The sequence below is a fragment of the Miscanthus floridulus genome, chromosome 10 (assembly GCF_019320115.1).
Source record: "Miscanthus floridulus cultivar M001 chromosome 10, ASM1932011v1, whole genome shotgun sequence".
NCBI lineage: Eukaryota > Viridiplantae > Streptophyta > Magnoliopsida > Poales > Poaceae > Miscanthus > Miscanthus floridulus.
The window spans coordinates 130,189,040-130,202,772 of record NC_089589.1 but is presented as its reverse complement, the minus strand read 5'-3'; the positions used below and the strand labels follow the sequence as shown (position 1 = coordinate 130,202,772).

General features: G+C 51.7%; 1 protein-coding gene across 1 annotated transcript; it reads right to left on the bottom strand.

Annotated features, from left to right (window-relative positions):
• Positions 1–8,621: 8,621 nt before the first annotated feature.
• Positions 8,622–9,501, bottom strand: LOC136489620 (putative disease resistance protein RGA3). Its single transcript, XM_066486199.1, has 2 exons — positions 9,202–9,501; positions 8,622–9,137 (listed from the first exon to the last, which is right to left on the bottom strand). The coding sequence occupies exons 1-2, from the start codon at positions 9,499–9,501 to the stop codon at positions 8,622–8,624; spliced, it is 816 nt and encodes a 271-aa protein (XP_066342296.1).
• Between the last annotated feature and the right edge of the window lie 4,232 nt (positions 9,502–13,733).

The following is a 13,733-nucleotide window of genomic DNA, read 5'->3' as shown; positions in this document are numbered from 1 at the left end:
AAAGATCAAGACGTTAGTATGCTTATACTTACACCAAAAGGCGAGCAGCGGGGAGTTTAAAACTAACGCTGGAAAAGAACTAGCCTCGCTCAAGCTACCTATTTCGCTCATTCTTTTTTCCTTTTCTTAGAAGGATAGAACTTTCAGTTAACATGTAGATTCGCTACAGATACATTTTACAGGCATGATCCTGCATTAAAGTGAATAGAACATGCATGCATGTATAGCTAGCTAGAGAAACAAACTTCTCCAAGAGGATCTCTACACACCGCTTTATCATAAAATTTAGAAAACAAAACAAAAAGCCAGACTCCTGTAGACTCTCTAAAGCACTCTCCATCTCCTTTGCAATCTAAAACCACCCTTCTCACTCTCCATCAATAGAGAGGCTACGCTTTTGATGAAAATGGCGAGGCTACACTGCTCTCTAAATTCAAGATATGGTAGTTCTCTCATGAAATTTTCACACAAGAGAAATGGTGATAAGGTATTACAGTATACAGAACAAAACCTAGAGATATATGTGGGAAATATTTATGGCATGGTTCTCTAAATACAGATATAGGTGAAGTTTAGAGAATATAATGGAAAAGGATGGTCGAACAATGCAAGCAAGCAAGTAAGAAGACATTACAGAAATGAACTTTAAAATATTCACTGCATATATAGTTTCGGGATAGAGGATGGAGGCACCTCAATTTGCAGGTACTGCTTGCGTCTCAGTTGGGCTAACTGCTCTTGAGGGTGTAAGGCAAATGGCAAGGCATCCGGCATGAGCCTTAGCTTATATATATAAGATGGACCAGCTGGAAAATGGAAAAAAAAAAGGCGACGATCCAATCCTTGCTATACACTACAAGAATCGAGTACCAAACTTAGAATGGAATCTGCATGCTGCTGTTATATATATTGCACGCACGTTATGCCTTGCCTGATGATTGATAAATGCACGTACTGTTAATTAACTATAATAATAACTTAATTTGTGCTTGCTTGATAGTTTGTTCTTTTCCTTGCTTCTGGAACTGATACTGGGCTTTGGATCTAGGTAGATGGAGAGCTTGGGTTTCCACGCTGCTGACAACTGCCACCACAGCCGCTTTTGTTAAAGGCAATACATCTGCCACCACAGCCGCTATGTTAATGGAAGAAAGGAGACGAAGATACAATGCTTGTTACACACTCTTAAGAACCAAACTTTAGAGTTGTTCTGTCTCACTTGCAATTCCTTCCTTCTGGAATCTCACGGCAGGGTTTTTTTTACACAGACAGCATGCATGCCGTCAGCAGGTCAGAGTTGCGCACATGGCAAGTTATGCCTTACTTTAGAGTTGCGTACATCGCTTCCACTTCCCTCCCCTGCTTCAGCGTCGGATGCTCTCATGTTATTTTTCTCGTCTCCTTCCTGCTCTCATGTTATCTTCGTCTGGGTATATATAATAATAATAATTTCTGTACCTTCACCTGATTCAAGTTCGGCTGGCGGAATCTTGGCTAAAACTGGCTGGTTTTGTGAGAGAAAACACTGTTTGACTGGTTTGATGAACAGTGAAATGAGTGGGAAACCAGCCGGCTGGTCTGAAAAGTTCAGACCAGTGAACGAGCTCATAACAGTATAACTAGTACTCTCATGTTTCATTCATCAACACACCTGATTCAAGAACCTTTTTCCCGCCTGGCCTACTTCAGTCGCAGGCCACCAAGGATGATGGGAGTAATCGCTGGTCAAAATGTTATGCGCACTTGGCCATCATCTGTGAGCCGACAGCTCCTGCTATTGCTTATGGCCTTGGCATTAATGTTCTTATATTTGACCTTCCATTGCAGGCAAGACTTTTGATGTCTCTCATCTTAGAAAAAAAATTAGGCTGGGATGGTCCCATGGAGTAACATTGGGCACCCAGAATAAGTTTGGTACACGTGTCCATCTAACAAATAAAACTATTGCTTAAATTTAGAAGGAATAATTGGAAAGAAAAACTACATCTCTCTTAAACATTGGATGCATGCACATAGACACATTGTCGGTGTTTCGAACAGCCGACTAGTAAATTTGTATATTACGCGTCTGACCCGGATGGTGTCCCTATGTCCAGTTTCGGGCTAGTTGTGTTACCAGCACTGAGTTTGTAGTAGGAGGTTACAAACTGGCGAGAGAGGAAGGAGCTTTCAAGTCTCTGTGGTTCGATTGCTCGATGCTTCTACTTGCTCGATCTATCGGTCGATGGATCTCTCCCCGAACGGTGCCCTGCCTTCCCTTTTATAGACCAAGGGGAGAGAACAGGATACCAGAGACCGAGAGAAGGGAAGAGGGAAAAAAAGAAAGAGAAATAAGGCTTCCGGGGGTGTGCCGTCCTCCTCTTCGCGTGGGTCCCGCTGACCCTGTAGATCATCGTGGTGGCAGCGGCGTCGCACCGGGGTCCTATTGGCCGCTGTAGCATACGTGTGGGCGTCGTCCGCCGTTCTTGTCTTCCATCCCATCCGAGCAGACGGAATGGTCAAAGGGTCCCCTGACAGAGGCCATACAGGGGGCTGGCGGTATAGTTCTAGTCAACTGACGCCGATCGACTGGCGTTGGACGGTGGTCAAGCAGGGAGTTGGCAGCACAGTGCCGGCCTGTTCATGCGGTAGGCGACATGAGTCTCCCAGCATGGCCTGATGCGACTGCCAGTCGCATCAGGATGCGCCCGAGATGTGATCCCGGGTGTGCACCTCCACGCCGTAGTGGTAGAAGCGGTTCGGGTGCCACCCTAGGGCCACTGCTTTTGTCCGATAGCAAATCTGACCCCCAGGGAACGGGTGAGAAGGAAATCTCACCCTGGGGGCCGGGCGAGACGGAATCTGACCCTCGGGGGTTGGACGAGGCGGAGCCCTCCCCGTGGGACCGGACGAGTCGCAGCCCACGCCTTGGGGTCGGACGTGGCAGAAACCTCGTCCTCGGAGTCGAAGCCCACGCCTTAGGGTTGGACGAGGCGAAAACCTCGTCCTCGGAGTTGGACGAGGCGTGTCCCGGCCCCTAGGGGTCGGACGAGGCCACAATTGCGTCCTTAACCATCGGATGAGCCGACGTGACGCTCATTAATCCTTTGGTTCGGATACCCGGGTATAGGTATCCGACAGTAGCCTCTAAGCCTTTGGAGGAGTGAGACACTCCTGCAAACGCTTTTTGCGATTTGTTGCTCCTATGGCCGTTGTGCCGTGGAAGGGGGTCGTTATTGGAACTTCGGTGTTTTCCTCCTTGGTTTGTTGTACTGCATAGGGTAACCAAGTAGGATTTAGGCACCCAGCCTTGATGTGGAGGACTGGCAAAGGCCTTGGAGGCATGCAAGGTGACTACGGGTGCCCAGCCTCCGTGGGTAGGACTGGCGAAGGCCGCAAAGGCGCGCCGGAGGGATATTGGCACCTAGCCCCTGAGGAGGAGACTCGTTGGTAATCCGTTTTCCACTAGGTGCGCGCGAGCACACCCGGTGGGTGTAGCCCCCGAGCTTGTGGACGACTAGGGAGTCGGTCAGAGGCTGAGCACCTTGGTACTCTTTTTTGGGGCTGTAGACTCTTGCATCACTCCGTTCGCGGTTTCCACAACTGGAGGTGACTCATCGTTTGTCTGCGACCGCGTGTTCGGTCTCTTTGTGATGCCGAGCCCCCAAGCCCCCACGTGTATTAGGGGTCCGGTCAGGGGGTCGGTTCATGTTGTGATCGTCATCCGTCATGCGTCCATTCGCTAGAACGGAGGGACTGAGCCATGACGTGCTTTCCCCTTCATGGCTAGAACGGTGAGTTGTTAACGGGCTTGTTCGAGTGGAGCCCCGGCATCCCCTTCATGGGGGCCTAGTTCGAGATCAGCTGGTGACTGACTCTAGATTCTTAGTGGCCAGTCCATATAGTTCTCGGATCCGTTCGACCAGTCCGAGGGCTTGATGCCTTTCTTTGGGGAAAAACCATGTACCTTGCATCATCCAAGACTTGAAACGAGGGTCGGGACGCCCATGGTGCTTCACGCACCTCAGGTATTGGCCGCTAGCGGGCCGGTCCTTAACCTCCCCTCACTCTAGGGTGCCCTAGAGCGGCCGTGAACCCACTGGTGGGTTAACCTTCGAACTCCTGGGTGTTAATGGGCCGTGGGAGCATTTTCACCTCCGTATCCCACTTACCTACGGTGGCCCGTAGGCTTTGAAGGTGAACCGTCACCCGGTGGATCCTTCAGGGGAAGATTTGGATAGGCATGCGCTCGTCTCTCGAGGCAGCAATGCGACTGATGCAGCGTGGAACATTGAGGGCACGACTCCCGAAGGAAACGGATCTGGCAAGGCATAGGGCATGTTAATTTAGGCGGACAGTTCGCCCCTCGCCTGTTCTGCCCTTACCTTATAAATGGAGCCATTTCTCCCTAGCCTCTGTACGCGTAGCCGCATCCTTGCCCCTCCTGTCTTTCTGCCTTTCACTCGAGTTCTAGCCTTTGTTCCCCTGTTTCCGCTCCACCGCCGGTGAAGCTCTCGCTCTCCAGCCCTTGCCACCTCCAGATCTTCTGCATTACCATCCCCGTTCTTCGATTAAGCTGTGGCTTCGCTCCGACGTTCTCCACATGCGCATTGAGGGTCTAGTTAAGAAGGGCCTTCTCTATGCAAGGACCATGGCGATGGAGTGGATCATACCTAGTGTTGAGGATGAGCCATCGCCACCCGATGGCTACGTCGTCTCCTTCGTCCCCTTCCACGAGCGCGGGTTCATGACTCCTCCCCACTGATTCCTCCGAGGGCTGCTGCACTACTTTGGGCTTGAGCTGCAGCATCTAAATCCCAACGAGATTCAACACATATCAGCCTTCATCGCGTTGTGCAAGGGGTATCTGGGGATCGAGCCCCACTTCGAGCTGTGGAAGTACTTCTTCGCCGTCGAGCTACAGAAGAAGAAGGAGAAGAAGCCGGACCTGGCGGTGCCGATTGGATGTGCGAGCATCCGTCTCTGAGGCAACCGATCATCGGAGTACATGTCCATCCCATTGTCGAAGTCCAACAAGGGGTGGCATAAGCTCTGGTTCTACCTGAAGAATGACGACACCGCCCCCCTGTCGATCTTCACTGGCCGCCTGATCGAGGAGGCGCCAGACGTGTGGAGGTACGGGCCCATCGTGAAGGAGTAGAAGAGGCTCGGTGACCTTCTCAAAGCCACCGCAACTCTAAAGGGCCACGGTCCTCATGGGACCGGCATCATCGGAGCGTACCATGTCCGGAGGCAGGCGCCGCTAATGGCGTGCGCTCTTCCGATGTACAAGATGACGCTGGATTCCGCGCCCAAAGGGATGGTGATGCTCTCTAGTGAGGCCCTTAGTGTCGACGAAATGGCACAACGCATCAAGGAGGCAATGGAGTGCCTGGTGGATCCATCTATGGATCTCGCCCCGATGTACCTGGTCCCGGGGCATCCCGCGATGCGGCCAGACACGGGTTTTGTCGAACTGGTAAGCCTTCTTCGAGTTTCTTTCCTTGACCGACCCTCCTCTGTTCTTAGATTCTAAGCATCGGGATTTGCAGCCTGGCCTCTTTGCTCGTGAGTCCGACCTACCACTGACAGAGGACATGGCTAGGAGGGCGGCGAACCATGCCACGGCTGAGGCGGCGAAGGCGAAGGAGCGGAAGAAGGCGAAGAAGGAGCGAGCGAGGCTACAATGTGGAAAGCGCCAGCAAGGCTAGGAGGAGAGCGACGGCGATGAGGAGGAGGAAGAGGAGGAGTACGAGTCCGACCTCGACATCCCATGGGGTGCGCTTGCGCGTGAGGATGAGCAGGCCGACGCAAATCGAAGGGGATGCGCCTCCAAGATGAGCGGGGGGCGGGGGAGGGGGCGGGGACGCGCCCCCGAGGTCAGAGGAGCAAGTCCGCCCGCTTCGACCGACCCCACCGGGGGATCGAAGCAGTCAATTGTCGACGTGGCGGTGTTGGAGTCGAGCGACCAGTCCTCGAAACATTCTCGGATAATGGCATCGAGGTGAGTTAATGAGTTCCTTTTGTTGCATTCTCGGATTTCGTCGTGTGACATTGGTGCTTTCCGTAGGACCGGCCCCAACAAATTCCTGGAGTTGGCGCCATAGAAGATCCTGGCGCGTCGGCCAATCCCCTAGGTGCTGACTAGTGTGGTGCCAGGGGCACGCTGTGATGGTACTGAGGTAGACACGGCACCGCCTGAGGAAGCGGGGGAGGCGAAGGCGCCGATTGCGCCGGAGGAGGCTCTCGTGGAATCGGCGCCCGTGCCGGTCGACGCGCCTGAGGTGGAGCAGACGGGAGGAGGCGCGATCGAGGCATCCCCTACAGACGCGGTGATGGCTCGGACTTCTAAGCCCAAGCTGCCAGCCTCCTCTGCCATCGAAGGGTCCGCTCCCGAGGGAGCGTCGGTGACGGAGGAGGTACCGTCGGCTCCCATCGAGCCAACGCCGACGGTTGCGACAGCCGACCCCTCGGTTGGGGCTAGGCCCTCCTAGTCCCTTGTCTAACTAGGCGATGATCCGCTCACGTGGGGAAGATACCGGCTCCATTGGGCCAGGCGGCTAGACCCGAGCGACCCGGTGTTCACCCTCGATGACCCAACGGAGGTGAAGGACTGGACGAGCGTGCGCTCGGGACTTGAGTCCACAGTCCGTTCTCTGACCAACGCATTGGGGGTGTTGAAGGATGGTGTCGCCCCTGCCGGCCAGGTTTGTCGTGTCTTCACATTTTCTACTTTCGAGCCCTGTTTATATAATTATAACCTGATTTTTCATAGTCCCTTGCTATGCGTAGCCGGGAGAAGTCCCTATTCCTACGTTGTGAGAGGGGGGTCTGGGGGCTTGCTGTCGAAGTGCCACGACTGCAAGAGGAGGTGACGAGCCTCTAGACCAAGGAACGGGAAGCCCGCCAACACGCCAACGAGGCTGAGGACAAGCTCAAGGTTGTCGTTGCCAAGGCCGGGGAAGATGCTGCGGAGCTTGGATGACTCCACCTGGCACTTGACTTTGCCCATCAAGAGAGCGCCGACGCTCGGCGCATGCTCGAAAACGAGCAGAAGTTGAAAGAAGAAGCTGAGGGCCTAGCCGCCGCCTTGGCCGGGGATGTTGGCGTGCTCCAGAGGGAACTCTCCGAGGTGTGGGGTCAACTCTAGTCGAAGAGCGACGACCACGATGACTTGTGCGCTGCCGTCGGGTTGGTCTTCGACGACCTCGGGGTCGCCCCGGCCGTGGAGACAAGCTCGCTCGTAGTATGAGTTACCCAAATCCCAGATAGGGCACGCGCACTTGCAAGGGAGGCCCTATACACCGGTGTCCATCGTGCATTCGCCATCGCCCTCTCCCATTATGTCAACATCGACCTGCTGGTGATCAGTGAGGGCTTCGCGCCTAGCTACACTGACGTCGAGCTGGACGAAATTGAGAAGGAAGCGGCTCTCCCAGCGCAGGACCTGGCGGAGAAGGTCAGAGAAGAAATCCTGCCCAAGGGTGTTTAGTTAGATAGCTGAGTCTAGCGTCAGTCTTTTTGTAAAGACTTTTATTATGGCTATAAACGTTGTTTGGCCTTTCTATATATATATAAAGTTTGTTGCAATCCAACCCTTGTTTTATGTTAAGGCATTAGAAACTTAAGTTGCGAGCGACTAAGTAATGACCATGCTGGTGAGCAAGCGATGTCATAGCCGTCAGGGCATAGGCTTTTTGCATTCCAACCAGTTTTACTCATCGTTAGTTTTTGAAACTCTTATTTCTAGGTCTTGCCATAAAAAGGAAGAGTCGGATGGGACAATGTTCCTGAGTATATATACATAAAGTTTGTTGCGATCCGACCCTTGTTTTATGTTAAGGCATTACAAACTTAAGTTGCGAGCGACTAAGTAATGATCACGCTGGTGAGCAAGCGATGTCGTAGCCAACGGGGCGTAGGCTTTTTGCATTCCAACCAGTTTTACTCATCGTTAGTTTTCGGCAACTCTTATTTCTAGGTCTTGTCTTAAAAAAGAAGGGTCGGATGGGAGAATGTTCCTGAGTATATGTACTCCTATCAGCCCCCGAGTAAAACCCGACCCTAGGTAGCTGTCGGGGTTGCGTGTTACTGATGACTGATCAGATCAGAAGCGAACCCGATAGGAGGTAACATTTTTCTGTTTTTGCAAGAAACATTACTTAGTTTGATAAGCATATTGGAAGCTTTGGAACGGAAAGACTAAGGGTAAAAGCGACATAGCTGCTCGAAGTTCCAGGCGTTGGCGATGGCTTTGCCATCCTCAGTCTTGAGCTTGTAGGTGCCAGGTTGGAGTACTTCTGCGATGATGTACGGTCCTTCCCATGACGCCGAAAGCTTGTGGCGATTTTTGTTGCTCTGGATGCAGCGAAGGACTAAATTGCCTACGCCGAAGGCGCGACCCCGCACGTGTCGGCTATGGTACCATCGTAGCGCCTGCTGGTATTTGGCCGAACGGAGCAGGGCGATGTCGCGTGCTTCATCAAGCAGGTCCATGGCGTCTTCCATAGATGCTTCGTTTCCCTGCTCGTTGTAGGCCTTGAACCTTGGCGCTCCGTAGTCGAGGTCGGTTGGGAGGATGTCTTCGGAGCCGTAGACCATGAAAAATGGCGTGTAACCGGTTGCCCGACTGCTGGATGTCCTTAGGCTCCAGAGTACCGAGGGGAGCTCCGCGACCCACCGTCCGCCGGATTTGTTGAGCCGGTTGAAGATCCTGGGCTTTTGTCATGCCTCCCACCATGGTCTCCCCTAGCATTTTCGATTGTTGTCCTCAGTAGCTCAACAACATCAAATTGTTGGGTGATGCTTAGCCATATCTTTTTTTTGAAGTGCTCTTCGATGGTTGCGTCGTTGAAGATCTTCTGGGCGAGGGTGGTCTTACCCATGCCGCCTGCACCAACGATAGACACAACTTTGATGCTATGATCGTTATCATCATCTGTGGTTAGCACCTGAACAATTTCTCTTGTGTCCCTCTCTATCTGTTCTCGAACTATGGCTGACTCGTCGAACTGTGAACTTGTCCTAGAGCTGGATAACCTAGCAGCAGTTAGATTTCTTGGCTCTGGGTTGGAACCAAGGCCAATATTGAACTTGTACTTGTCCGCCTCCTTGTGGATGTCTTCTAGCTGCTGGTTCAGCTCCTTGATGTGGCTTTCCTATCTTGTGCTCAAACAGAGGATTCCGCAGGCAGAAGAGCAATGGTTGCAAGCATCGCGAAGCCTTCTCTTCCATGCTACCACATTTAGATTCCTTGTGCTTGTCATCTTCAAGTTGACATATGTCAAGGATGTCGGTGATATCATACATGGCGTCCTTGAGCTTCCTCACCCATCTCTGCACAATCTGTTCAGTTATGCACCTCCTCTCAGCATCAGCAAGGAAGCATTTGATGCTCTCCATGTTATCTTTGAGCTTCTCAATGTCGTGGGACACACCCAGCAATATGTCCACCTCCTCTCTCGCCATGTCTGCTATCAGCTGTGTCACGTAGGGTGCCATAGCATCCAGGATGGCGGCCATGGCTCCAGAGGACGTCCTACACAGAAACAAGTAATTCGCCACACATTATTAGTCTCTTCTGAATAGCTGCAGGCTCATGTAGTCTTTCGTTTGTTACATTACATGTAATCAGCAGCCAAAGTAAAAAAGGGCCAGCGTGCATGCACCAAATCACCTTAAGCTAACTCATATTCAAACTGGATGCAAGGCTTATTTTAAGGAGTATAATTAATGATTAAGATGTGACTCGATCTTAGTAAGTACATTTTTCATTAAGAGGAAAGAAGAGTTACAACATATGGTCTTAGTAAGCCAATGTTTCCGAAAACCAACATGATCCCTGCAAAACTAGTGTCACACAGACCAAACATAGTTCACAAGCAACCTAACGAACCAAACGAGTGGAACCAAAATGTGCTTTTCCAGAAGGAGCTGCTTTCGTGTAGTGCATTTTTCGTAGCACCATGGACTCTGCTTTTGGCTTTCAGCATTCTGCTTTTTCAAATGGGTGCCAATAGAAAAATGTTTCACGGCTGTTTTAAGGTAGAAAGATAGATGGGATACGTTTCATACTTGTTTTAACCTAATAGCACTACTACACAAAAAGATTTTATGAGGCGTTTTGAAATTGGGCTCGGAGGCGGGCGCGCTTTTAAACCGCCTCGGTTAATGCCTGGTATTAACCGAGGCAGTCATTTTTTATTAACCGTGGCAGTCACAGGCAACCGCCTCGCAAAATCAATTTACCGAGGCTGGCAGCCTAACGCGACCGCCTCGGTTAATATTTATTAACCGAGGCGGTTTTCCTAACGCAACCGCTTCGGTTAATACATTAACCGAGGCGGTCACATTATAAGGCCCGCCTCGGTAAATAGTGGCCCAGCTTCCAGCCCAGGCAAAGCCCATACTCATTAGTCTATTGGGCTCATATATATATAACCAAGACTTAGGGTTCCTTGCTCACTCCACTTCCTCCCTCCCAGCCGCACCCGCTCCCTCCCGGCGCTCCCTCACTCCGTAACGCGCACGGCGCTTGGCACTCCCTCCCTCCCTCTCTTTGCCCGGCACTCCCTCCCTCCCTCTCTCTCGGCGGTACCTCCCTCTCTCCTGCGGGCGGCGTGCGGTGGTGGAGGCGTGGCCTCGTGCGGGCGGTAGGCTCCCTCTCCCTCCGGCGGTGGTGGCGGCACCCCTCCACCAAGCAGCAGCAGTGGCGCCCCTCCACCGAGCAGCAGCGGCAGCGGCACCCCTCACCGAGCAGGCAGCGGCGGCGACGCCCCTCCACCGAGCAGCGGCATCGGCGGCGCCCCTCCACCGAGCTGGCAGCAGTGACAGCACCCCTCCTCCCCTCCGGCTCGGCGCCCCTCTCCCCTCCCTCCCTCTCTCTCTCTCTCTCTCTCTCTCTCTCTCTCTCTCTCTCTCTCTCTCTCTCTCTCTCTCTCTCAGGCCCCTCCCGGATCCTAGATCCAACGGCGTGGGCGAGGAGGAGCCTGGATCCGGCTGCTGGGAGGCCGAATCCGGTGGCAGGGAGGCCGGATCCGAGAGCGGACGAGGCGGCGGTGGCGTGGGAAGGCCGGTACCAGTGAGCTACGGCGACGGTGCATGGATGGGCTCGGCAGGCCCGTGGATGGGCTCGTTGGACCTGTCAATGGATTTTTCCTTTTTTTGTTTTTTTATTTGCTTAACCGAGGCGGGCGTTTCAACCGCCTCGGGAAAGATTCATTTACCGTGACCTTTCCACCGAGGCGGTTGTGATGCCCACCTCGGTTAATTACTTTCGCCCTCCTGGGTTAATCTTTTCTGTAGTAGTGTAGTTTATAGTTTTTTCACAACACACAGCTCACAACAGCTCTCACAGTAGCTTTTCCACCTCTAATAGTTGAGCCAAACAGACCATAGACTTACAATTCAAACAGGAAAGAAGAAACGTTGCAAGCAAAGCAAGAGACATTAGAGAAATGTAAGTGAAATTAAAAGTAGTAGTATTGCTGAAGTATATATAGTTGCTGGAGGGAGGATGGAGTCACCTCAATTTGCCGGTGGTGGTGCTTGAGTCTTGGGCGGCTAACTGCTCTTGAGAATGTGATTATTGGTGACACAGGCAAGGTGACAAGTACGGCCCTTATGAATAATAATATATAGGTAGGTGGACCTGAAAAGAAAAAGGGAAAAAGGAAGACGACGATATAATGCTTCGTAGGTACATGCACGCCAAGGATCAAGAGAGTGCCAAACTTGGCAAGGAAGCATAGATTGATGGAACTGGAATACTCCTTTAGAGACTTGTTCTATCTCACTCACAATTCCTTGCTTGTGGAATCACTGGAATTTCTCAGTTTTACACATTGGCATATATACCATGCCGGCAGCCGGCAGCTGGATCGAATTCCGAATTGAATGGAAAGGTATTAGGGGTTATACACCGCAAGCTATGCTTTGCTTGATGACCAGAGTAACAAATCAATTGCAAGGTTTCTAATAATAATTTAATCTGTGATAGCTAGCATCTACGCTTGCGTAAAGGCCGGTCAGCTTGTTATCTGTTGCTTGTGAGTTGGTTTGTTAGACAGACAGATCACGGAAAGAATTTGGCTTTGTCTCTGCTGCTTCATCTTTGTCAATCGCACTGATCTGCCACGCTGTGTCGCTGCTGGAGGCTGGATGCCCACACCACACATTATATTGCTTGGGGCTTGGATGACACACGATGCAATAAATATTTCCCATGCAATGGATGCACACGTCTCAGTACGTGTTGGTAACCTGTCAGGTTCAAAGCAATCCACACAAAGCAGAGGATAAGGTGTTTGCAGGGATCGGGAAAGCACAGGAAGGACAGCCTCGTTTTTCCCTGTTTGTGTTCCATGCATGTCTGCTTGCGGTGGGGTTTTTGTTACACAACATTTCCTTCATTAAAAATAAATAATACATGTCCCCATCTCTACTAGTGCTAGAAATATAGGAGCAAAATAATATGAATATATACACTGATGCCAAACTGTGAACACAAGGGTTGGGCTACATTCAGCACTCTACACAATTTCAGGCCCAAGGAAATCTGTTGTACCGCGTTGGCCGACCCCATGCGGTACCGCTCGTGCCCCCTCCGCTTCCCCGCCTGGATGTTTGCGCCCGCTCGGCGGCTGCGGCAGGTCAGTCCCCAGCCGCATCACCCGATCTACTTTTGAAACATCGAAATAAAACATTTGCAACATGCGATTGAAGATAAAATGAAACACTTGAAAAAACACATGAAAACACTTGAAAAAGCCATTTCAAAACATATGCAACATCCACAAAAAAACTTACAACATATGCGTGAAACATATGCAACATGCAAAGAAACACTTGCAACGTACGTCTGAAATAACAGATGTAACATTTTAAACAGATGTTTGCAACATACGTGTACAACGTGCAACATCCCGATCTACTCTTGCAACATTCATATGAAACACTTGCAACATACCTCTGAAACACCAGAAACGTACGCTTGCAACATGCGCTTTCAGCGCAACATCTCCTTGCTGCTTGGAAGAATGGAGGCTCGTCTGTGTGTGGAGTTCACCGGAGTCAGCGGCATGGCGAACGCTTGTAGGCGGCGGCTGCACGATGTAGAAGGGAGGCATCGGCCGCACGAAGTGGTGGGAGGCAGCGGCCGCGCGACTAGAAGAGGCAACCACGCGCTGCGCCGGGGCCAGCAGCCAAGCATCGCGACTCAGAGACAACCGTGTGCCGTGCCTGGCAGGGCCGGCAGCCGAGCGATGCACCTCAGAGGCGATCGCGCGCTGCGACTGGCTGGGCTAGCAGCCGAGCACTAGAGGCGGCAGGCGAGCGGATAGGAGCAAGTGAGCAGATAGCAATGAGTACGTGGACGGCCGAATTTTTTTATTTAGAAATGGAGGAGCGGGGGGTCTTGAGCTGGCAGCGCGGCCCACCAATGGAGTGTCCGGCGGACGGATGGTCGTTTCCCCGCATTACCGAGTACTTAAAGGGAGAAGAGAGAGGACAGAGGATTATGAAAATTGTAAACCATAACTGAATTCTGTTAAGCACTCCTACCGTGCTCTGCTTTTCCTTTCCCAAATTCCTCTTCTAGCCTACGCTTCTACTAACAGGTGCCTCGGCATTGCAGCTGCTCTGATCCACTGACTCTTTGCTCTGTTCACATATACTATATAGAGATAGGATGTGCCGCTTTTCCCGTGCTTGCATGTATTTTTTTTATAGAAAACTAGGGAGTGGAGAGATTCCCT